Consider the following 26,391-nt stretch of genomic DNA (forward strand, 5'->3'; position numbering starts at 1 on the left):
CCTGCTGAAAACTTAAAATAAAAATGGTAAGTGCTGGAAATATTTAGCAGGTCAGGCAGCATTCGTGGAGAGGGAATCAGAGTTAAAGTATTAGGCCAAAGACCTTTCCTCAGAACTGACAGAAAATAGAAATGTAACAGACTTTGAGCAAGTGGGGAGATCAGGAGGGGAAAGAAAGACTAATTGGGAAGGTCCATGGTAGGGTGAGGTTACATATTAAAAGATTTCACGGTACAAAAAGGCAAAGGGAGTGGTATTAGTTGCAGTAAAGAAATGTTTACTTTCACCAAACTGTTAGGATGTGTTAAGACATCTGATATAGGTGTAATGCCTGACCTGGCACTTGAATCTTCTGGGTCAGAGATAGTGAAATTAGCACTGCATCAAAGAATGAAGAAACAAAAGTTTTCTTTTTGGAGCAGTTGTACATGACAGATGAATGGACAGCAGTGTCTCTACATCTGTGTTGTGATTAGTTTGGAGATAGATTATTGCCTCTGAATATTGATTGGTAATATTAGCTTCAGTTCCCTTGAACCAGAATCTGCTGCTCAACATAGCACAAAGCTAATTGCCAGGGTATTGGAAGTGGGTTAATTAGACTAGCCTCCCTGCTGACTCCAGCCAAAATACACCAGGCATGAGAAAAACTGCAGTTGAAATCAAAGGCAAACACAAGTGGATTTCCAAACTGAGTCCGCCTTCCCCTCCTTTACATCTGGCTACAAATGACTGGCTTTGAAAAGGCCATTACGTTCACAAAATACACACACAAACAACCATTTATATTTGTATAGTACTTTTAATGTAACGAGACATCCCAAAGTGCTTCACAGGACCATTATAAAATGAAACATTACTCCAAGCCACATCAGGAAAGGCTTGTTCCGGTGAACAAAGGCTTAGTGGAAGTGATGGGTTTTACTTTGTGTCTTAAAGGTGGAGAGGTGGAGAGGTACTGGGGAAGGAAAGCCAGAGCTTGAGGTTAAGGAGAAAACACCAACGATGTACGAGGCACCATTTATGTACTTATGCAATGATGAAGCAATTATAGTTGGGATATTGAAAAGGCTATGATTAGAGGAGTGCATTTCTTTCAGAGTGCTGCAAGGCTAGAGGAGTTAACAAGAAAGGGGAGAAGGAGGTCATAGATGGGTTTGAAAACAGGGATGATTATTTTAAAATAAAGAAATTTCTTAACCTGGAGCAAATGTAGGTCACTGAACACAAGGGTTATTGGGTAACAGGACTTTGTCAGAGTTAAAACACACAAAGACAAGCAGGCGGCTGGAAAAACACAGCAAGCCAGGCAGCATCAGGAGGTGGAAAAGTTGACGTTTCGAAAGTAACCCTTCTTCAGGACTCCTGCTTGCGGTGTTCGTCCAGCCTCCTGCTTGTCTACCTTGGATTCAAGCATCTGCAGTTTTTTTCTACCTCTAACAGGGTTAAAACACAGGCAGCAGAGTTTTCAATGACAAAGTTTTTGGGAATGTGGAAGTGCATTAGAATAAAGAGAAGTGATTATGTGCTGTGCCCAGTGTGCAGATGGAAATGACAGTTTACTCACCAAACACAGTGCGTGCAGGGACGGATTCCCTGTTCAGCCAGAAGGAGACCTGGGAGAGAATCACAGTCATAATGCAGGGCAGATACGTCTGGATCACAAAGTAACCAATCTTCCTCTTCAGATGGAAGTGGGTTGTCATGATAATGTATTCACCTGAAGGGACATGAAAAGTAAAGAATTAGGCAAAGGTAGTAAAATCACACATGCAGTAAGCCATCATCTGAAAAACTGTGACACACAATGACAAGCCCCATTATCTGTGATGAGCATATATTATCACATTCATGGGACTTCCCTGTCGGCATTGAGTCATAGGGACTCCCTATAAATATTCCCATATCAACAACTTTCAAGAATCTTTAATAAAATAAAATGTTGTTTGATATAACTTGAGTCCTGATACAATTTGTGGAAGCTTTTCATCATTGCTCATCAGGGAAAAACTCAAGAAATACCAATATAAAGGGGAATGTCAAACATTGTCCTTTTTTTATATTGGTATTCTTACAAATTGTCCTCGTGAGTGCAGAATAAAAAGCTTTGATAAATGTGTCATATTTCAGAAATGTCCTGAGGCATTTCACAGAAGCATTGTGAAGAAACATTTGAGGCCAAGTCACATAGATTGGTGATATCAGGGAAGACTGCTAAATTGTAATATCAAGGTTCGGGTATTACTTAACCAACAGCCAATGTAGCTTCATGAACACAATTATGATAGGTGAATGGCAGCACTGCAAAGAACAACATAGGCAGCAGAGATTTAGATCACATCAGGATTCTGTGTGAATCAGCATCTATTTGGTACCTTGTTGGCCTTAATGCATCTTTAGAGAACACATTAAAGATTTTCCTTGAATGGTAATGGCTAGCACGAGAGGACACAGCTTTAAATTTAGGGGTGATAGATATAGGACAGATGTCAGAGGTAGTTTTTTACTCAGAGAATACTAGGTGGGTGGAATGCATTCCCTGCAGCAGTAGTAGACTCGCTAACTTTAAGGGCATTCAAATGGTCATTGGATAAACATATGGATGAAAATGGAATAGTGTAGGATTGGTTCCACAGATTGGCGTAACATTGAGCGCTGAAGGGCCTGTACTGAGCTGTTATGTTCTCTGTTCTCCTATAAGACCTGAGGATGTTCCAAAATTCTTCACGATTTAATACATACTTTTTTAATTTTAGTCATTATTGTTCCAAAGGTGAATGATACCGTCAATTAAGGAAGAGTGAAATTTGACAGCTGCAAATGAATGAGCAGCTAATGGATGATAATGCTGCCTTCATTTCCAAAACTTCCAAACTGCTCAATCAAGCTGTGACTGATCTATTTCAAAGGCAGAATGGCAACAACTACACCCAAAGCATATGAGGCAGGCTGATCAGATTCCAGAACAACGGCAGGAGGTTGAGGAATACCGCTGAATTAAATAGTCCAGATGGACAGCAGATCTCCTGGAACAGTATGACTGTCTGCTCCATTCCTGATCAGTGCTCTGTTGACTGTGTAAATGACTGCATGTATTTTATATAGTAATATAAACTGGAAACTGGGACTTTGGATTATTCACACTTCTACACATCTAGAAGGACCAGTGGAACTGTATGCCATTTTTGCTGGAAATGGGTTTGATATTTTTATGAGGCAAGTTGGCACAAGGTATCTTTGAGGCAAAAACAGTAATCATTCAGCAACATCTTGTGGACTAGTTTCAGTAGTTTGAGAGAAAAGAGGGAGAGTTAGAACTCAGATCTATATAAGGCCTGACAACAAGCAAGGTCTCTCTCCCCTCCCCCCTCTCTGTAGCTGAGTGGGAAAGAAAGTAATATATAAAGACTTCCCAAGAAGAAACAACTGCTTGCTCAAGCCAAGACTTAGATCCAACTAACCAACTACTACATTGAGGACTGTTGCAGTGGGGAATAATATACCATCAACAAAATGCAAAAATTAAATTTTGAGAAAAATCTCTTCACTTCCCTTTTGTGGCTTAGAATCTGATCCACAGACATTGTGCTGTTTTATCTTTACTTTATACCCATGATATACCTACAAGATCAGTTTGTCATTTCAGTTGTGAACACTTCATGTGTGAATGAATGTCTGTGTGTTTGGATATAAAGGGTGTCCAGTTTAAGTTTGCATTTTAGTAATTAATAACCTGTTATGGCACATGTTAGAGGATAATTTTATTATAATAAGGAAGTTTTTCTTTGTTTTTTGTCTGGTGTGAGTATCTTTTATCTGAGAGAATGGTCAGAGTCAGACAGAGGTACTATCTTTCAGATGAGAAGTCAAAGCAAGGCAAGTTCTGTCCTATCAGATGAATGTAAAAGATCCCATAGCATTTTTCCAGACTTGCCAAACCCACTATCTCATCAACACTCTTATTATTTGTTTCATATCATTAACTAAATTAGATATACAGTTAGTTATAAACATCATTAATAACTTATTTAAAGTTAAAAGATCGGAGCTGAAGTCATAAACAAACAACTGTTCAGAAAATGTGATTGACTGCATCTGAACATTAATAAGATATGGCCAATGTTGGAAATGTTAAATAAAAACAGGAATTGCGTACCAGCAATTTTGTTTTTGTTGCACATACTGAAAGATGGGGTCTGTTTCAGTGCAATGCATTGCCAAGTGAGGCTGAGCTACCTGATGTGTCTCGGCTGGAGACTGAATCATATGAATCATATGAAGTATCTGGGACCAGGGGCCTGAAATTGTAGTATTTGCTGGTCGTGGAAAGTGCTTTACAACACACTTTAAAATCTTATCTGTTATTCTGTCTTAACAGTTAGAGGATCACATTTACAACTCTGGTAACTCTGATTGAGGAGTAGGTGAATAAGACAAACAAGATATTCTGAAGAAGTCTAAGTCTCTGTATCCGAAAGCTTCCTAAAGCTAGATCGAGAAATTGCTTGCAAGGCACAACACTTGTTATGCACATGTGCGCTTCCTGGTTGTGCCTGCACATACAAATAGACACTTGAGAGCAGACTGCTGAGGTAATTGCAGTAGGAGCCTGCAGAAACACACTGCCTTACCTATGCCTGAAGCCTGAGTCATGGTTGTGCAAATTCTAGGAAGACACAAATCACTACTATGATAAAAGCAACAATTAATTCATGATCGACTCATCTACAACATGACAAATTGCAAGCACACAACTCACCAACTATCCGAGTATCTGTTATCAGCTTTACAAGAAAATGGTAGTAACATCACTGAACTAATAATCCAGAGCACAAACTAATGGTCTAAGGATGCGCGTTCAAACACCACCACAGCAGCTGGGAAAATTTACAAACTGTATTGAAAAATTAAGTTAGTTAATGAATCAAAAGAAGTCTCAGTAATATTACTAGTCTCAGTAATAGCAGCCATAAAACTATTGCTGTAAAAACCTATCCGGTTCCCTCATGTCCTAGAGGGAGAAAAATCTAATACTTGCACCCAGTCCGGCCTACATGTCACAGCAGACCTACAGTGATGTGTTTAACTCTTAACTACCCTGAAACAGAACGTAGGGATGAGCAAAAAAAACAGACCAGGCCAACATTCCATAAATGGATCTTGAAAATTACTATTGAGGTTAACAAGCAACAAAATTTAAACTCACAAACTAGCACTGTGATTAAAACAACAATCACTCCACCACTTAGAATGATAAGTTTAAATTGGGAACACTATAAATTCCTGTTGGGGTTAGCAAGTAAAGCAGCAACCTACAACTTTACAAAGTTGTATTAACTCCCTCACCCAGCATAGTCAAAAGGACCAAGGTCTAAGCAACTTCCACTACTACCAAATACTACAATTTCAGACCCCTGGTCCCAGATACTTCAAGCGGCTTCATGTGTCATATGAATCAGTCTCTATCAGAGGCTGATTAGGTAGCTCAGCTTCACTCAGCAACACGTTGCACTGCAACAGACCCCACTTTTGCTTCCTCTGTAGCAACCAATTTGATGTATACTTGCAATCAAAGGCTTACTATTACAAACACCGTGTTTAACATCATTTTTTTTAATTTGGATTTTTCAATTTGTGGCATTTGTTCTTTTTTTGTGTGTCTGAAGAGTTTAAATGATGAATTTATAGCTAACTTTGTACCCGTGGCACTTTCTTTTTAAACAGATTGAGGGAGTAGCTTTCAGAACTTATCAGTTATTATTAATCTCACAAGGATTTATGACAAAACAAGGTAAACAATTGTGCAGCCAAGTTTCTTTCTTTTAAGAATTCCTACAGTGTGGAAACAGGCCCTTCGGCCCAGCAAGTCCACACTGACCCTCCGAAGAATAAAACACCCAGATCCATTCCCCTATTACTCTACATTTACCCCTGACTAATGCACCTAACCTACATATCCCTGTACACTATGGGCAATTTAGCATGGCCAATTCACCTAACCTGCACATCTTTTGGTTTGGGGGAGGAAACCCCTGCAGACATGGGGAGAATGTGCAAAGTCAGCACAGACAGTTGCCCGAGGTTGGAATTGAACCCGGGTCCCAGGCACTGTGAGGCAACAGTGCCAACCACTGAGCCACCATGCCACCATTTTATGTTATAAAATTCTCAAATTGTCTTTTTCTTTTAATAAGCTGAAGTGAAATACCCATAGCTTGGTGAATTAAATAAATGCTTTTGGTTTTAAATTTGGGACAGGTCTGCAGAAGTTTTTGCATGAAAATAGGTGTTCAAGCAGTGCCCCTGAGAACAGGAGAAAACAGTAAAACTAGATTATCCTAGAGTAAGATGCTCAGAGGTAGTCCCAACAGAAACAGTTGGATAAATCCTTAAGGGGGAGGGTGTGCAGCCAGAAGGCGTGGTGCACGTTGGCACCAACGACATAGGTAGGAAGAGAGGTGGGGAGGTCATTCAGGAGCTCACGGAGTTAGGCTGGAAGCTAAAAGCTAGGACGGACAGAGTCGCCATCTCTGGGTTGTTGCCGGTGCCACGTGACAGTGAGGCAAGGAATAGGGAGAGAGCGCAGTTGAACACGTGGCTGCAAGGATGGTGTAGGAGGAAGGGCTTCAGGTATTTGGACAATTGGACTGCATTCTGGGGAAGGTGGGACCTGTACAAGCAGGATGGGTTGCACCTGAACCAGAAGGGCACCAATACCCTGGGAGGTAGGTTTGCTAGCACTCTTCGGGGAGGTTTGAACTAATTTGGCAGGGGGATGGGATCGGACTTGTAGTCCAGCAAGTAGGCTAGCTGTTTGTCAGGATGTCCAAGAATGTAGGGAGGCTGTGGAGAAGGTAGCACTGACAGGGAGTACTTGCGGACACAGAGATGGGCTCAAGTGTGTATAATTCAATGCAAGGAATATCAGAAATAAGGTGGGTGAACTTAAGGCGTGGATCGGTACCTGGGACTACGATGTTGTGGCCATCACGGAAACGTGGATAGAAGAGGGACAGGAATGGTTGTTGGAGGTTCCTGGTTACAGATGTTTCAGTAAGATTAGGGAGGGTGGTAAAAAAGGAGGGGCGGTGGTGTTGCTAATTAGAAATGGTATAACGGCTGCAGAAAGGCAGTTCGAGGGGGATCTGCCTTTGGAGGTAGTATGGGCTGAAGTCAGAAATAGGAAAGGTGCAGTCACCTTGTTGGGTGTTTACTATAGGCCCCCCAATAGCAGCAGAGATGTGGAGAAACAGATTGGGAAACAGATTTTGGAAAGGTGCAGAAGCCACAGGATAGTAGTCATGGGTGACTTCAACTTCCCAAACATTGATTGGGAAGCTCTTTAGATCAAGTAGATTGGATGGGGCGGTGTTTGTGCAGTGTGTCCAGGAAGCTTTTCTAACTCAGTATGTAGATTGCCCGACCAGAGGGGAGGCCATATTGGATTTGGTACTTGGTAACGAACCAGGACAAGTAATGAGCTTGTTAGTGGGTGAACATTTTGGTGATGGTGACCACAATTCTGTGACTTTCACCTTGGTTATGGAGAGAGATAGGTGCATGCAACAGGGTAGGTTTTACAATTGGGGGAAGGGTAAATACGAAGCTGTAAGACAGGATCTGAGGAGCATAAGTTGGGAGCATAGGCTATCAGGGAAGGATGTCGTTGAAATGTGGAACTTTTTCAAGGAACAGATACGACGTGTCCTTGATATGTATGTACCTGTCAGGCAGGAAAGAGATGGTCGTGTGAGGCAACCTTGGTTGACGAGGGAGGTTGAATGTCTTGTAAGGAGGAAGAAGGAGGCTTACATAAGGTTGAGGAAACAAGATTCAGACAGAGCAGTGGAGGGATACAGGATAGCCAGGAAGGACCTGAAGAAAGGGATTAGGAGAGCTAAGAGAGGGCATGAAAAATCTTTGGCGGATAGGATCAAGGATAACCCCAAGGCCTTTTATGCGTATGTGAGAAACATGAGAATGACAAGAACGAGGGTAGGTCCGATCAAGGACAGTAGTGGGAGACTGTGTATTGAGTCGGAAGAGATAAGTGAGGTCTTGAATGAGTATTTTTCTTCAGTATTTACAAACGAGAGGGACCGTATTGTTGAAGAGGAGAGTGTGAAATGGACTGGTAAGCTAGAGGAGATACTTGTTAGGAAGGAAGATGTGGTGGACATTTTGAATAACTTGAGGATAGACAAGTCCCCCGGGCCTGACGGGATATATCCTAGGATTATGTGGGAAGCAAGAGAGGAAATTGCAGAGCCGTTGGCAATGATCTTTTCATCTTCACTGTCAATGGGGGTGGTGCCAGGGGACTGGAGAGTGGCGAATGTTGTGCCCCCTGATCAAAAAAGGGAATAGGGATAACCCCGGGAATTACAGGCCAGTTAGTCTTACTTCGGTGGTAGGCAAAGTAATGGAAAGGGTACTGAGGGATAGGATTTATGAGTATCTGGAAAGACACTGCTTGATTAGGGACAGCCAGCACGGATTTGTGAGGGGTAGGTCTTGCCTTACAAGTCTTATTGAATTCTTTGAGGAGGTGACCAAGCATGTGGATGAGGGTAGAGCATTGGATGTAGTATACATGGATTTTAGTAAGGCATTTGATAAGGTTCCCCATGGTAGGCTTATGCGGAAAGTCAGGAGGCATGGGATAGAGGGAGATTTGGCCAGTTGGATAGAAAACTGGCTAACTCGTCGAAGTCAGAGAGTGGTGGTAGATGGTAAATATTCAGCCTGGAGCCCAGTTACAAGTGGAGCTCCACAGGGATCAGTTCTGGGTCCTCTGCTGTTTGTAATTTTTATTAATGACTTGGAAGAGGGAATCGAAGGGTGGGTCAGTAAATTTGCAGACGATACGAAGATTGGTGGAGTTGTGGATAGTGAGGAGGGCTGTTGTCGGCTGCAAAGGGACTTAGATATGATGCCGAGCTGGGCTAAGGAGTGGCAGATGGAGTTCAACCCTGCCAAGTGTGAGGTTGTCCATTTTGGAAGGACAAATAAGAATGCGGAATACAGGGTTAACGTAGGGTTCTTAGTAAGGTGAAGGAGCAGAGAGATCTTGGGGTCTATGTTCATAGATCTTTGAAAGTTGCCACTCAGGTGGATAGAGCTTGTAAGAAAGCCTATGGTGTATTAGCATTCATTAGCAGAGGGGATTGAATTCAAGAGTCGTGAAGTGATGTGGAAGGTATAGGGGAGATGTCAGGAGTAGGTTCTTTACCCAGAGAGTGGTGGGGGCATGGAATGCGCTGCCTGTGGGAGTGGCAGAGTCAGAATCATTGGCGGACTTTAAGTGGCAATTGGATAGGTACATGGATGGGTGTTTATGCTAGGACAAATGTTCGGCACAACATCGTGGGCCGAAGGGACTGTTCTGTGCTGTATTGTTCTATGTTCTTTGTTCTAACACTGAAGAGGTTATTTGAAGCTGAGAATTTTTAAACTCAGGAATATGACAGCTCTAGGAAAAGCCTATTCAATTTTCCAGACTGGGAGTTGGAGTCATGGTTAATTTAAATCTATCTTGGTATTAAAAACATTTCTCTGGTGTGAATATTGTGTAAGGGACGCTTTTGGACACGGTGAAGAGGTGTTTTTGTAAACAGTGAAGGAGTGTTTTGGGATTAATTGGGTTATTTTTCCACCATGTATTACAAAATCTTTAAAGAAGATGCAACATATGGAAAAGAACTGTGGATGCTGTAAAACAGGAAAAAAATCCAGAAATTGCTGGAAAAACTCAGCAAGTTTGGCAGCAACTGTGGAGAGAAATCAGAGTTAATGTGTTGGTTCGAATGAACCCTCCTAGAACTCCTCTGAGGAAGAGCCATTTGACCCAAAATGTTAACTGTAGTTTGATCTATTGATAATATTTCCATTTCATTTGCTTAATAAATTCTGTTTTCTTGTTAATATCTGTCACATTATGTGCCTTTGCTTCAGTGAGAGATCACCTTTATTTAGAACCAGACCAAAAAAGATTTGGTCTATCAAGCCAGATATCAGTCTTGAATTCGACCTTTTCAGAAATAACCTCAGGTGGGATCATAACAGTACAGAGAAGAACTAACAAAAAGTTAAAATTATTTTCTGAGCAGTCTTGTGAGACAGCAAGTGAGGCTTCACCCTGTTGTGAAATCAATTTGTGGATATTGACATGCAGATGATGTCAAAAAAAGAGCAGGCATGTTTTTCCACTGTCATTTGGACAATGTTTATCATTCACATAACCATCAAAAACAGTAATCTTGTCATTTATTGCATGATTGTTATGAGATCTCGTTGTGCATAAATTGATTGCTGTATTCAGTGCAACAATGACTGTACATAAAATAGACTTCATTGCCTTGGAAGTACTTTTCAATACAATTAAAATATTATTATATCTCGGTATTAGGAAAATAAACACTCTGGTGTGAATATTGTGCAAGAGATGCTTTTGGGCACTATGAAGAAGTGTTTTAGTAAACATTGAAGGAGTGTTTTGGGATTAACTGGGTTATGAAAGCTCCTTTGTAAATGCAAGCTCTTTTTTATGAGGTCAGAGGGCTCCTGGGTTGTAGAAGAGTGAACAATGGTTCTAATTTTCATCCAACAAGACTTGAAGAGTTATAGGGAGGTAGTCTCACCTCAGGTATAGGAAAAAGATAAATGGATTATAGTCAGGGGATGGAAAGGGAACAGGCAGACAGTGCAGGGATCCCTTGTGGCCGTTCCCCTCAATAATAAGCATACCGTTTTGGATACTGCTAGGGGGAACAAACAACTGGGGGAAGCCGTTGTGGCCAGGTCTCTGGCACTGAGCCTAGCTCTGTAGCTCAGAAGGGAAGGAGGGTAGAATAGAAAAGCACTAGTGGTAGAGACAGGAGATTCTGTGGTCACGAATGGGACTCCCGGGAGATATGTTGCCTCCCAGATGACAGGGTCCAGGATGTCTCTGATCGAATCTACAAGATTCTGAAGGGGGAGGGTGAGCAGCCTGAAGTCATGGTGCACATTGGCACCAATGACATAGCCAGGAAAAGGGACGAGGATCTAAAAAGTGATTTCAGGCTGTTAGGTGGAAGCTGAGAAGCAGAGTAGTAATCTCAAGATTACGGCCAGTGCCACGTGCTAGTGAGGTGAGGAACAGGGAGCGAGTGCAGCTAAACATGTGACTACAGGGCTGGAACAAGGGAAGAGCTTCAGATATATAGATCATTGGGGTATCTTCAGGGAAAGGTTGGACCTGTTGCACTGGTTGGACTTAAACTGGAAGGGAACCACTGTCCTGGGCAGGAAATTTGGTCATGCACAAACTAGGGTTTAATCTAATTTGGCAGGGGGATGGAAACCCCTGTCGTCTCATCTACAGATCAGAGGAGACGACAGTTGTTCAATGGGCAGAAATAGCATGCAGACAGTCTGTCAGGAAACATGCACAGCTGATAGGACAAAGGCATGAGTTAAAGCGTGTCTGTTTCAGTGCAAGGAGTGTCAGGAATAAGACTGATGAACTTAGAACATGGATCAGTACTTGGAACTACGATGTTGTGGCCATAACGGAGACATGGATTTCACAGGGGCAGGCATGGTTGCTGGATGTTCCAGGGTTTAGATCTTTTAAAAAGAACAGGGATTGGGTAAAAGAGGAGGGGCTGTAGCATTGTTAACTAGAGAGTGCATCACAGCTGCAGAAAAGGAGGTCGCTGAGGAGGGTTTGTCTACTGAGTCAGTATGGGTGGAAGTCAGTAACAGGAAAGAAGTGGACAGTTTATTGGGTGTTTTCTATCAACCCTCCAATAGCAGTGGGGCGGGGGGGTGGGGGGAAATGGAAGAACAAATTGGACAGCAGAGCTTGGAAAGGTGCAGATGTAACAGAGTTGTTATTATGGGGGTCTTCAACTTCCTCAATATTGATCGGAACCTCCTTAGTGCAGATAGTCTGAATGGAGCCAATTTTGTCAGGTGTCTCCAGGAGGGATTCCTGACTCAATATGTTGATAAACCGATTGGGGGCAGGCCATATTGGATTTGGTGCGAGGCAATGAGCCAGGCCAGGTGTCAGATCTCTAGGTTGGAGAGCAGTCAGTGACAGTGACCACAATTCCCTCACCTTTACCGTTGCCATGGAGAGGGATAGGAGTAGATAATATGACAAGGTATTTCATTGGGGGAGTGGAAATTATACTGTTATTAGACAGGAGCTCTGGAGTTTAAATTGGGAACAATTGTTCTATGGGAAATGCACAACAGAAATGTGGGGGCTGTTTAAGGAGCACTTGTTGCGAGTGTTGGATAACGTTGTCTCACTAAGACAGGCAAGGAATGGTAATGTGAAGGAGCCTTGGATGACAAGAGAAGAGGAGCTTCTCATCTAAAGGAAGAGGAAGCAAGACTCTGGCACAGCTTTAGAGGATTATAGGGTCGGTAGGAAAGAACTCAAAAATAGATTGAGGAGCGTAAGGAGGGGGCACGAAAATGCCTTGATGGGAAGGATTAGGGAAAACACAAAGGCATTCAATATGTGTATTAGGAATAAAAGAGCAGTCAGAGAGAGGGTAGGGCTGATCAGGGATAGAGGAGAAAATGTGTGCCTGGAGTCTGAAGAGGTAGGGGAGGCCCTAAATGACTTTGTTTGCTTCAGTATTCACTGGAGAGAGGAATCTTGTTGATAGTGTGAACAGAGTCGAGAGTGTGGTGCTGGAAAAGCACAGCTGGTCAGGCAGCATGCGAGGAGCAGGAGAAGCCCTTCATCAAAAAGGAACCCTTCAGGCTTATGCCTGAAACATCAATTTTCCTGCACCTCACATGCTGCCTGACCTGCTGTGCTTTTCCAGCATTACACTTTCTACTCTGATCTCCAGCATCTGCAGTCCTCACTTTCTCCTGATAATGAGAACACTGTGGACCAGGTTAATAGGCTTCAACAGATTGAAATTAAAGAAGTGGATGGATGTGCTGGAAATTCTAGGAAGCATCAAGATAAATAGGTCCCCAGGGCTGGACCAGATAAATCTAAGGTTACTACGGGAAGCAAGGAATGAGATTGCTGCACCTCTGGCAATGATCTTTGCATCCTCATTCTCCATGGGAGTAGTATTGGATGATTGAAGGGAGGCAAATGTTGCTCCTCTGTTCAAGAAAGGGAATACAGAAATCCCTGGGAATTACAGACCTGTCAGCCTTATATCTGTGGTAAGCAAGGTACTGGAAAAGATTCTGAGAGATAGGATTTATGACTATTTGGAAAACATAGCTTGATTAAAGATAGTCAGCATGGCTTTGTGAGGGGCAGGTCATGCCTCACAATCCTTATTGAGTTCTTTGAGGATGTGATGAAACAAGCTTACGAAGGTCGAGCACTGGACCTGGGGTATATAGATTTCAGTAAAGCATTCCATAAGGTTCCCCAAGGTAGGTTCTTTCAGAAAGTTAGGAGGTATTCGATACAGGGAAATTTGGCTGTCTGGATACAGAATTGGCTGGCTGAACGAAGACAGCGAGTGGTAGAGGATGGAAAGTATTCCGCCTGGAGGTCAGTGACCGGTGGTGTCCCGCAGGGATCTGTTCTTGGGCCTCTGCTGTTTGTAGCTTTTATATATGACTTGGATGAAGTAGTAGAAGGATGGGTTAGTACGTTTGCCGATGACACAAAGGTCGATGGTGTTGTAGGTAGTGTTGAGGGCTGTTGAAGGCTACAATAGGACATTGACAGGATACAGAGTTGGGCTGAGAAGTGGTAGATAGAGTTCAACCTGGAAAAATGTGAAGTAATTCATTTTGGCAGGTCAAATTTGAATGCTGAATACGGGGTTAAAGACAGGATTCTTGGCAGTGTGGAGGAACAGCGGGACCTTGGGGTATACGTGCCTCCTTCTCAAAGTTGCCACCCAAGTTGATAAGGTTATTAAGAAGGCTTTTTTTGGCTTTCATTAACAGAGATTGAGTTTAGGAGCCACAAGTTTTTGCTGCAGCTCTATAAAACCCTAGTTAGACCATACTTGGAATATCATGTCCAATTCTGGTCACTTCATTATAGGAAGGGTGAAGATGCTTTAGAGAGGGTGCAGAGGAGCTTTATGAGGATGCTGTCTGGATTGGAGGGCTTGTCTTATGAAGGGAGGTTGAGTGAGCTGGGATTTTTCACACTGGAGAGGTGGAAGAAGAGAAGTGACTTGATAGAGGTGTACAAAGTAATGAGAGTCACAGATAGTGTAGATAGCCAGAGACTTTTCTCCAGGGCAGAAATGGCTGTCATGAGGGGGTATAATTTTAAAGTGATTGGAGGAGGGTATAGGGGAGATGTCAGAGGTAGGTTCTTTACACAGAGAGTGGTGAGTGCGTGGAATGCACTGCCAGCAGTGGTAGTAGAGTCAGAGACATTAGGGACATTTAAGCGACTGCTGGACAAGCACATGGACGGCATGAAATTGAGGGCGGTGTAGTTTAGGTTGATCTTAAATTAAGACAAATATTCGGCACAACATTATGGGCTGAAGGGCCTGTACTGTTCTATGTTGTATGTTCTCAGACTTATGGAGAGTGCAGGTATAAATAATACACTGAACATGTGTCAACATTGCTCCTGAATAAAGGGACTCACAGAGAGAAGATATTCTAGTGGACTGGGTTATAAACTGATACATAATGTAGAGTTAGACTAATATTCTGATCAACTGTAGAACAGGACTTTAAATTAAGAGGGGCTTTGAGTGAAGAGAGATTAGAAATTCAAAGAGAAATATTGAAGCATCAGAACAGTACAGTGACAATGGGTAAAGATAGGCAGAACATGAATGAAGAGTTTAGCAAAAACTATACATCTGTAAATACAGTCAACGTATGCCATAGAAGGACAAATATAAAATTTCTTTACCAGAATACACGAAGATATCTGAACCAGTGGCACAAATAGCAATAAAGGTTTAGATTTAATCACACTTAGAGAGACATGATTACAGGGTGTTCAGGTTTGGAAATTAAATATTGTGGTGTACACAATATATTGGGAAGACAATGGAATGGTAAAGGAGGAGGGATAGCTCTGATTGTAAAGGATGACATAAAAGCATCTAAAATAATCATCTAAATGCCACGGAGTGTCATGTTATGTTTGAAAGTTAAATACTCCACTTACAAATGGAAGTATTATTTAAACAAAGCCATTTTTATGGGTTCAAGTTAATTGGGTAAATAGACAACAAATTTTGCTGTAAATGAAAAGTATAACACTCATAAACAAACCATTCAAAATATTCAACAAAATGAATTTCACTGAAAAAACAAACACAGTAAGACAGACCTGTGGTTTCTCAGAATGTTATGTATGTTATAAGATTAAAAGAAGAACTTTCTAATATGTAAAGGACAGTAAAGTCTGAGGATTGAAAGTGCTGTAGGAATCAACAAAGAGCTTCCAAGGTGATAAAAAAGGGAACAAACAAAATGAGAGTAAACTAGCAAGGAATGCAAAATCACATTGTAGGATCTTTTATAAATACATAAAAAGGAAGAGAATACTTCAAGTAAATGTTAGACACTTAAAAGCAGCAAATGGAGAAATTATGATGGAAAATGAAGTAATAATAGGGGCTTGATCAAATATTTGTATCTATTCTTACAATAGAAGATGCAAATTGCATAGCAGCAGTAGTAGGTGAGTCAGAGGCTAAAAGGAATGCGGAGTTAAATGTAATTAATACCAACAGAGAAAGAAAATCAGAAAAAAAACTAAGAGACTAAAATCTGACAGAGCTTTGAGATTTGATGGGCATCCAAAATAGGTGTTTGCAGAGAGTGTGGATGTACCAGCTATACTTTTCCAAAATTCCCTGTAAATGGGAATAGCCCGTCAGATTAGAGGACAGCAAATTAAATGTTATTGAAAAAAGGAAGGAGAGATGATACAGGGCACCATAGGTCAGTGAGTCTGGCGTCAGTCATTGGGAAATGTTGGAGTCTATTATTAAGGAAGTCTTCAGAGTGTAATTAGAAAAGTATAGTATTACAATAACAAGTCAACATAGCTTTATGAAAGGGAAATCATGTTGACAGACATTATCTGTGTTATAAGAATGTATTCAATAGGGTTGATAAAGAAGAATCAGCAGATTTTCCAAAATACATTCCATAAGGTGCCAATCAAAGTTTATAGACAAGATAAGGACTCACGGAGTTAGGGGTAGTATATTCGCAACGACAGAGAATTGGTTCATGGAAAGGCAGCAGAGGGTGGGTGTACAAGTTGGCAGGCAGTAAGTAGGGGAGCGTTGCAAGAGTCAGTGTTGGGTCTACAATTATTTACAAACTATATTGGGCAGTTCAGTAGCACAGTGCCTCACAGTGCCAGAGACCCAGGTTTAATTCCCACCTCAGGCGACTCTGTGTGGAGTTTGCACATTCTCCCCGTGTCTGCGTGGGTTTCCTCCGGGTGCCCTAGTTTCCTCCCACAATCCAAAAATGTGCAGATCAGGTGAATTAGCCACGCTAAATTGTCCGTAGTGTTAGATGAAGGGGTAAATGTAGGGGAACGGGTCTGGGTGGGTTGCGCTTTGGCGGGTCGGTGTGTACTTGTTGGGCCGAAGGGCCTGTTTCCACACTGTAAGTAATCTAATCTATATTAATGACTCAGGTGAAGTGACAGAGAGCAATGTTGGTGATACAAAGCTGAATGGGAAGATAAGCTGTGAGGAGGGCAGAGAGGGGCTGCAAAGAAATATAGAATAGGGTCAGTAAATGGGAGACAAGATGACAGGTGGAGTAAAATGTAGAGCAATGTTAAGTTATTTACTTTTGCCAAAAAAAAGAACATTTTTAAAAGACATAAAACTTGCAAATGTTGATCTTCAAGAATCTTGGATATGCCTGTACAGGGTGCACAGAAAATTAGCATGAAGGGGCTACACGAAATTAGGAAGGCAACTGGCATATTGTCCTTTGTGGTCAGGGGGATTGAAAGACAGGGATAGAAAGATCTTGCTGCAATTGTGGAGGGCTTTGGTGAGACAACATCTGGAATACAGTCTTGGTCAAACTTAGCAATCTTGACCTTTGTACTTAATTAAGGGTATGCTTGTATTGGAGGTGGTTCAGCAAAGATTCCTTAAAGATTTCTGGGGGTTGAAAGGGTTGTACCATGATGGAAGGTTCAGCAAATTGGATCTACATTGTCTGGGATTTAGAATTATTGAATCAGACAGTGCAGAAGAGGACGCTCGAGAAGCATCTGATCTTCAACCTAATCCCATTTACCAGCACTTGGCCCATAGCCTTTGACTGTTATCACGCAATGAATGCTTGTCTCGGTACTTTTTCAAGGCTGTGAGACAACTTGCCTCTACCACCCTCCCAGGCGGCCCATTTCACACTATCACCCTCCACTGCATAAAAAAGCTTTTCCTCAAATCTCTCCTCACCTTGAACCTGTATCCCTTCTTGACTGATCCTTCAACTAAGGGGAATAGCTGCTCCTTATCCACTCTGTCCATTACCCTCATAATTTTGTACTCCTGAATCACCTCGTCCTTTAGCCTTCTTGGCTCCAACGAAAACAACTCAAGACTATCCGACCTCTCCTCATAACTTAAATTTTCCACTCAGGCAGCATTCCTGGTGAATCTCCTCTGCACCTCCCAAGGTGCAACCACATCCTTCCTGTAATGTGACCAAAACTGCATATTTAGTGGAATGAGCGGTGATTTCATTGAAATATGCAAGATACTGAAGGGGCATGACAGAGTGGGCATTGAGAGAAGGTTCCTGCTGTTTCGTGAATCTAAGTCAGAGGAACACAATCTCAGGATGAGGGGACTGCCATTGAGCATCATGCTGACGAGAAATTACTTCAGAGATATTGTGAAATTTCAGAGTTCTTTACCCCCAGAGATTTGAGGTGGGCATTTATTGAATATATTTAAGGCTGGAAGAGACAAATGTTTGATAGCCAGGGATTTAAAGGATAAAAGAAGTGAGTAGAAAAATGGATTTAAATCTCAAGATCAGCCATTGAACGGCAGGACAGGCTTGATGAGCTGAATGGTCTACTCCTACTTATATCTCTTTGTCATGTGGGTTGTGTTACTTTAAGAGGATCACCACTGCAGCAGATGAGAAATGGAATATGTTTAGGTCTTCAGTTGTTTGCCCTAACTATGAAACTCCACTTCGGCCTTCTGTAAGGAGAGCAGATAATGGAGAATAATAAATACTTTCCAATTGCAGAGTACTTGGAAGACTTCATTAGTGTTCAAATGCTTGCCTGATCTTTACCGTTTCTGCAGTTTCCTTTCAGTTGCCAAATGAAGTATGTTTGTACAATATAAAATGTTCATCTTTAAATGCCTCTGCATCATCTCTAATCAGTAAACACTGTTTTGCCTTTGAGCCTTTGGACTCCCAGCTACTCAGTTTAGATTGATTTCTAACATCATTCTCTAAACCCCTGAAATATTTCTCCCCCGGTAACAAAAGATTAGTGTCTGCGACAGGATGGATAGATCAAGAAGTTGACATCAGAACTTTCCTTCACTCTCAGTATTGTTCATGTCAAGGCCTACATTTTCATCGTACAAGGAGTTTGCAAGATTACGGGGCCACTGGTGTGACATGGAAGAATCAAGAATCAACCTGTTTTTTTTTTCTGGCCTTCTCTAAAATCGTTGGTCTCTGTATCCTCAAATTAATTTGACTAAAGAAGTGATGTGTGAGGATGTGCTGGCTCTGCCTCTGAAGCCACCTACCTGTATTTGATTGAATAATCTCCATCCCGACGGTCTGTCCCAACAGATCATATTGGTTCAATCTGGATCCATCCTCAGCAACAACTACTGATTCCTTTTGACCATGGGTCCAGACGTAGACCACTTCAGACCTGGTATAGGCATCTATGGAAACAAGGAACCGGAGTCAGCATTCTGTGTAATGTCCTGGTCTGCTCTGCTCCCCCGCATGGCAAAAGGATATCTGATCGTTATAGTATGAGATATCGGGCCTACTCCTTTAATCTGCCAAGTCAGATAAATGAGCTTCTCCTTTAACATGATGGACTATTGTTGGAGGTTTGGAAGCAGCTTTATGTCAGAAGGTTGTGAACCCTGTGGAACACCACTGGAAGCAGTTTTCCAGTCACAAAAAACACTCATCAACCATTTCCCTTTGTCTCCTGCCACTGAGCAAATTTTCCATCCTAATTCCACTTCCTCTTGGATACCATGAGGGACCTTGTCTGAAATTTTGCTGAAATTTGCAGACTACATTAAATTTGACCACTCATTGTGGAATCAATTTGCAGGGTCACCAGCCTCTTCCCAATGTTGCAAGAACCAATTACATCGGAGATGGTGTAAGTGAATTGGTGGCGCATTTGACTAGCCAGACTTACAGCTGCCGAATTTCAGTGGGCAGGCGTGTGTATCCATGGGGAAGTCCTCCAGATGCATGGGGCACTCTGCATTAATTGTAAGCCTGCGGACACAGGAAAAAGGAAAGAATCAGTTACTGCATGACAACTCATAACCACTTTGCAGTATTTCCTAAAGGTGACCAGGATTTCTGCTTCTTCTAACATTTCAAGCAGCAAATCCCAGACCCCCATCATTCTTTGGGTAAAAATAGTTCTCCCCATCATTCTTCCAGAGTTACTTTAAATCTCTGTCCCTCGTTATGGACTTATCTGCTCAGGGGATTAGGTCTTTCATATCTATTCTTGTGTGGGCATCTCATCATTTCATTTAACTCAACTAATTTTCCCTCATAGCCTCCTCCATTTCAAAGTAAACAACAAAAACCTCCCTGATAATTCCACAGTGATAACCCTTATTCCCGGCAGCAGCCGCATAAATCTTTGTGTCCTCACCAGTGTAATCAGGATTTGAGTTATAATCTGGATTGTAGTTTATACAGTTCTACTGTTATTTATTTTGTGAACGCCAATCCTGGAGCTAAGCAAACACCTCCTCATTTGGTGAGTTCAGGGTGATGAGTTCACTCCTTATTCCGACCAGCAACGCTCTTCGTAATGTGTAGCATCATCTGTGACTCCCTATGGAGGCTCCAGAGGTGCTCACTATGAAAAACATAACCAATTTATGTATCATCTGCAAATTTCTTTCTTGTGCCTAAGCAACTGATGTAGACCATTAAGGAACCCAGTGGCGAGCCCTGTGGAACACCACTGGAAGCAGATTTCCAGTCACAAAAAACAGTCATCAACTATTTCCTTTTGTCTCCTGCCACTGAGCAAATTTTCCATCCTATTTCACTTTCTCTTGGATGCTATGAGTTTTAAATTTTCAGTCTGCCAGCAGGGACCTTGTCTGAAACTTGGAGACTACATTAAGTATGCCACCCTCATCGACTCTCCTTATCATCTCAACTGAAACCCAACTCAGATCAGGCAACTTCGCTTTCCTTCAAAAGTTCTTGCTGACTGTCTTTGATAAATCCAAGGCTTTCTTGCTATACATACCATGTCTCTTTATTTCTCTGTACGATTAATTTTGAGCTGAAGTAAGAAGTGTTCTAAAAAATGAGGATTGCTTCATGTTTGAAAGCAAGCAGCCTGACGTTCATCACAAACATCATTTATACAGTTGCTTGTTCAAGCAGTAACTGAAGTTTAGTTTGCAGTTGAAGCTTTCGTTAGCAATAAGCAACTGATTGGTCTGTGGGCGAGTGACCAATTATCAATGATAAATGACTTCCATTTGCCAACAACTACGTGATTAATTCTCAGGCAGTTGAGGCTCTGAATGAGAGAGACAGAGAAGCTTTTGGACCACCCCAAGTTTAGGAGGTCTCTCTCTGTTCTCTAAAATAAGCCTTTTTAAGTCTGTGCAGCAGTTGCTTTAAGCTGTGACTTTTAACTGATAAGTCAGGAATCTTTTATAAATGAACCAACTACCCTGTTCCTCTTGCAAACTGCTGGAAGCATCCAAAGAAGGAAAACTGAGAAATGATATTCTGAATAGCACAACAATCTCCTTAGCAACCCATGTGAACAGAAAACTCTGAACTGCTTATTCAGTGTCCCCTCCCTCCATAACACAGGTGATAGTTCCTCTGTCTGTATGTATGTATGTATATATAATGGGGAACTCAAAGGGATTGGAGTTACTCGTAGGGTTATATACTGATGGTTCATAATTGATTACTTAAAGCTACAGTATAATTACTTGCAATAAATAGTAATTTTATTATTTACAGAAACCTGGTCTGAGTTTTCTGTTAATCTGGATTGAAACAAAGGTAAATTATGGAATCTTTGCATACTTAAAAAAGAAATTAACTTTTGTGGAGACTTTAGGAATAGTGGGGTTTGATTTCCAGTGTAATACCTCAGTGAACCATAACAAAGTCTAGGGACGTGTCTGGATCAGACTTGAAATGAAGTAATCGTGATTTGGGTGTGGAATTGATAAAGAACCCATGTGAAGGAACTTCCCAGTTTAAGAGACGATGCTGAAGAAAACAAACAACTTTCTGAACATGGTAAAGCTGACCATGGAAGTCTCAAGGGAAATTTCAATGATCACATTAATTGAATTGGTGGGTAAGCTGGAGGCAGCATTGCCTTACAGAGCTAGGTATGCAGAAATAATTGAGGTAATAGCATGGCGCTTGGATTAGATGGAATATAAGACCTGCTGGGTGCTTTAGGTGGTGAAGCATCAGAATCAGGTGGTATTCAGTTACAATTGAAGCAGCTCAGGGAGTCATAGAATCCCCGCAGTATAGAAACAGGCCCTACAGCCCAACAAGGCCAGACTGATCCTCCGAAGAGTAACCAACTCAGAAGCATTCCTCTACCCTATTATCCTATATTTACCCCTGACTAATGCACCTAACCTACTCATCCCTGAACATTACGGGCAATTTAGTATGCCCAATTCACCTAACCTGCACATCTTTGGATTGTTGGAGGAAAGAGCTGAAAATGTGTTGCTGGAAAAGCGCACCTGGTCCAAGGAGCAGGAGAATCGACGTTTCGGGCATGAGCCCTTCTTCAGGAATGAGGAAAATGTGTCCAGCAAGTTAAGATAAAAGGTAGGGAGGAGGGACTTGGGGCAGGGGCGTTGGAAGGAGGTTAAGGTGAGGATGTTAGGCCGGAGTGGGGGTGGGGGCGGAGAGGTCAGGAAGAAGATTGCAGGTTAGGAAGGTGGTGCTGAGTTCGAGGGTTGGGACTGAGACAAGGTGGGGGGAGGGGAAATGAGGAAACTGGAGAAATCTGAGTTCATCCCTTGTGGTTGGAGGGTTCCTAGGCGGAAGATGAGGCACTCTTCCTCCAGCCGTCGTGTTGCTATGGTCTGGCGATGGAGGAGTCCAAGGACCTGCATGTCCTTGGTGGAGTGGGAGGGGGAGTTAAAGTGTTGAGCCACGGGGTGGTTGGGTTGGTTGGTCCGGGTGTCCCAGAGGTGTTCTCTGAAACGTTCCGCAAGTAGGCGGCCTGTCTCCCCAATATAGAGGAGGCCACATTGGATGCAGCAGATGCAGTAAATGATGTGTGTGGAGGTGCAGATGAATTTGTGATGGATATGGAAGTATCCCTTGGGGCCTTGGAGGGAAGTGAGGGGAGAGGTGTGGGCGCAAGATTTGCATTTCTTGCGGTTGCAGGGGAAGGTGCCGGGAGTGGAGGTTGGGTTGGTGGGGGGTGTGGACCTGACGAGGGAGTCACGGAGGGAGTGGTCTTTTCGGAACGCTGATAGGGGAGGGGAGGGAAAAAATATATCCCTGGTGGTGGGGTCCGTTTGGAGGTGGCGGAAATGACGACGGATGGTACGATGTATATGGAGGTTGGTGGGGTGGTAGGTGAGGACCAGTGGGGTTCTGTCCTGGTGGTGATTGGAGGGGCGGGGCTTAAGGACAGAGAAGTGGGAAGTGGAGGAGATGTGGTGGAGAGCATCATCGATCACGTCTGGGGGGAAATTGCGGTCTTTGAAGAAGGAGGCCATCTGGGTTGTACGGTATTGGAACTGGTCCTCCTGGGAGTAGATGCGGCGGAGACGAAGGAATTGGGAATATGGGATGGTGTTTTAACAGGGGTCAGGGTGGGAGGAGGTGTAATCTAGGTAGCTGTGGGAGTCGGTCGGTTTATAGTAGATGTCCGTGTTGATTCAGTCGCCCGAGATAGAAATGGAGAGGTCTAGGAAGGGGAGGGAGGAGTCTGAGACGGTCCAGGTAAATTTGGGGTCAGGGTGGAAGGTGTTGGTAAAGTGGATGAACTGTTCAACCGCCTCGTGGGAGCACGAGGCAGCACTGATATAGTCATCGATGTAGCGGAGGAAAAGGTGGGGGGTGGTGCCAGTGTAGCTGCGGAAGATGGACTGTTCCACATATCCTATGAAGAGGCAGGCATAGCTGGGGCCCATGCGGGTGCCCATGGCTACTCCTTTGGTTTGGAGGAAGTGGAAGGATTGGAAAAAGAAGTTGTTCAGGGTGAGGTGTTGGAGGAAACCCACGCAGATACAGGGAGAATGTGCAGACTCCACACAGACAGTCGCTTGAGGCTGGAATTGAACCCGGGGCCCGGATGCTGTGAGGCAGCAGTGCTAACCACTGAGCCACTGTGCCACCCTCATATAAGGAGAAAATCAAAAAACTAGAGGTTGACATGAAAACGCAGGAAATAAATATGGGAAAGCTATAATAAGAAGTGCAAAGAGAAGATAAAGCTAAGAATATGAATTTAAGCTTAAGACAATACAGTTGAAACAGGAGACATCAGGTATTGATGCAGTTGTTAGTGGGAAGAATTTGAGTCATACTGTAAATCCATTAAATAAGTGTTTACATTTGCACAGATCCTATCAAAATTTCAGGAAAAGGATAAGGAAATATTCTTCACATCATTTCAAGAAATGACTAGACAAATGAACTAAGCAAAAAAACAGTTTGAGCATCGTTGTTGCAGAGAAATTTGACAGGTAAAGTGCAGGAAGTTTATGCTGAACTGTTAAAGATATTCACAGCCATGGAGTCACAGAAATCATGGAAACAGACACTTCAGTCTAATTTTCCCGTTCCATGTAGTTTTCACAATTAAACTAGTCCCATTTGCCTGCATTTGTTTCATATCCCTCCATAATTATCTCATCCATGTACCCGTCTAAATGTTTCTCAAATGACAAAATTGTACTCACCTCCACCACTACCTCGAGCAGCCTGTTCCAGATACTAACTCCCCTGTGTGTAAAAAAACATGCTTCTCTGAACCCTTTTGTATCTCTTCCCTCTCGCCTAACCCTGTGCCCTCTGGTTTCAGACACCCCTACCATGGGCAATCTATCTTATCTATGCCTCTCATAATTTTATAAACCTGTACAAGGCCACCCCTCAGTCTTCTACACTCCAGAGGTAAAAGTCTCAGCCTATCCAACCACTCCTTATAACTCAAGCTTTCCAGTCTAGATAGCATCCTAGTAAATCTTTTCTTCACTCTTTCTAGTTCACCAATATCCTTTCCACAGTAGGGTGACCAGAACTGTAAGCAATCCTCCAAATGTGATCTCACCATTGTACAGCTGCAACAAGATGTCTCAACTCTGATACTCAATGCTCTGACTGATAAAAAGCAAGCATGCCAAAAGCCTTCTTCACCACCCTATCTACCTTTCACTTCACTTTCAAGAAGCTATGAACCTGTACCCCTATATCTCTTTGTTCTATGATATTCCTCAGGGCCCTTTCTCTTGGGATTATAATGCTGTAAGGAAAACCATGAGCAGTATAGGAGAGTCATTGCCAGAGGTAAATGGGCAAATGTTCAGAATTTAAGAAAATATTCTGGGCAAACCAAAAACAAATTTGAAATTAATTTTGCCAAGTGAATATTAGCATTAGATGCTGAAACCATGAAGGAGCTCTTAGGGAAATGATTTTCTTGACAGAATTTTAAAAACTCATGACCTTCCATGATAAGAACTCATGAGGAGCAAAGTATTGATAGTGCTAGGCAGGCATCAATAATGGCTGAAGATGATGTTAATTCATAAAACTAAACTTCCCATCAACCCCAAAGAATTGGGCGAGTGAATGGAAGGCATTGGCCAGGGTAAAGAATTGACAGCTGGGAGTGACCAAGTTCTCCTCCTCAGGTCAAAAAGGAAAGTACTGAGGGTGGTGATGAAAATCAGAGCTGAGATGTTTCATTGTAACAAGGTGGGAAACGTTTGTTTCGAACGCTGGAAGCCCATGGTACTTACTGAATTTTATAAGAGCAAGTCTGAAAATAAAACTCATATGGAAAAGGTCATGGATCAAATTGTAGCTTTAAGTACAACTAAGAGACTAAAGGTAAACTCTGCTGCGGGTGCAGATAAATCACAGACGGTAAATGAGAGATGTGAAAGGGAAAAGTAACCCTTTTATCTTAGATTCCCTACAGTATGGAAACAGGCCCTTCGGCCCAACAAGTCCACACAGACCCTTCGAAGAGCAACCTACCCAGACCCATTCCCCTAGCCTATATTTACCCTTGACTAATGCACCTAACACTGGGCAGTTAGCATGGCCAGTTCATCTGATCTGCACATCTTTGGACTGTGGGGGGAAACCAGAGCAGAGACGGGGAGAATATGCAAACTCCACACAGACAGTCACCCAAGGCGGGAATCAAACCTCAGTCCCTGTTGCTGTGAGGCAGCAGTGCTAACCACTGAGCCATCGTGCACTGTGATTCCACAATACCAGGGTACATAAGTTCAAGGAATACTTGTAACGAGATGATGTTGAACATTTTAAAAATGTAGCACAGGCTACTACCTGTAAAAGTTTGGGCTTGATAATGTAGTTTTTTTAAAATCTGTGTTTATAAACGTAGCTAATATTGAAAGCATTTATTTTGCTTGCTGCAAATTATTTAATCTTAATAGGATGCATCTAAACTCCTAATAATATTAAGGGATACAGGAGACTATTCACATTATCCAACTGGAGAAGGACTTAGTTTTCCCTCAGACAGTTCAATTAAAGTCACAGTGTTGGTAACCGAGATAAGTGGAGAGAATATCCCAGCTCCATTGTACAAAGTCCAATAGGAGTGTGACCTGTTGTCTGGACTAGCAATGGTCAGAGTAGTTAAACCATCTGTGGATGAAGTTGATTTATTTCTGGAGAATGATTTTGCAGGGGTGAGAGTCATAGCTTTGCCTATAATCATGGAAAGTCAAGTTAAGATTAAAGAGATGGAACAATTGGAGGAACATGTTCTGGGTCCTAATCTACTGTGTGTAGTGACCAGAACAATAGCTTAACAAAACTCATCAACAGACATCACAGAAATCCACATCAAATGTTAGGGCAGCTATCCTGTATTTAAGAATGAAGATAGGTTTAAAGAATATTGGCGTATCTTCATGACCAGTAGAGTGCCACAAAGATCTGTGCTGGGTCCACTACTTTTCG

General features: G+C 42.4%; 1 protein-coding gene across 6 annotated transcripts in view; it reads right to left on the reverse strand.

Annotated features, from left to right (window-relative positions):
* Positions 1 to 26,391, reverse strand: part of LOC122557046 (gamma-aminobutyric acid receptor subunit alpha-3-like) — a 274,530-nt gene that overhangs the window by 46,501 nt on the left and 201,638 nt on the right. For all 6 annotated transcript variants that reach the window (XM_087992291.1, XM_043704284.2, XM_043704283.2 and 3 more), the window contains 3 exons: positions 19,373 to 19,455; positions 18,732 to 18,875; positions 1,568 to 1,720 (listed from right to left, as the gene is read on the reverse strand). In XM_087992291.1, coding sequence (XP_087848417.1) covers positions 1,568 to 1,720; positions 18,732 to 18,875; positions 19,373 to 19,455 — 380 coding nt within the window. The remainder of the gene's footprint in view (positions 1 to 1,567; positions 1,721 to 18,731; positions 18,876 to 19,372; positions 19,456 to 26,391) is intronic.

Source organism: Chiloscyllium plagiosum, unplaced genomic scaffold (assembly GCF_037043375.1).
Source record: "Chiloscyllium plagiosum isolate Xiang-an unplaced genomic scaffold, Cpla_swu_hap1 HiC_scaffold_11, whole genome shotgun sequence".
NCBI lineage: Eukaryota > Metazoa > Chordata > Chondrichthyes > Orectolobiformes > Hemiscylliidae > Chiloscyllium > Chiloscyllium plagiosum.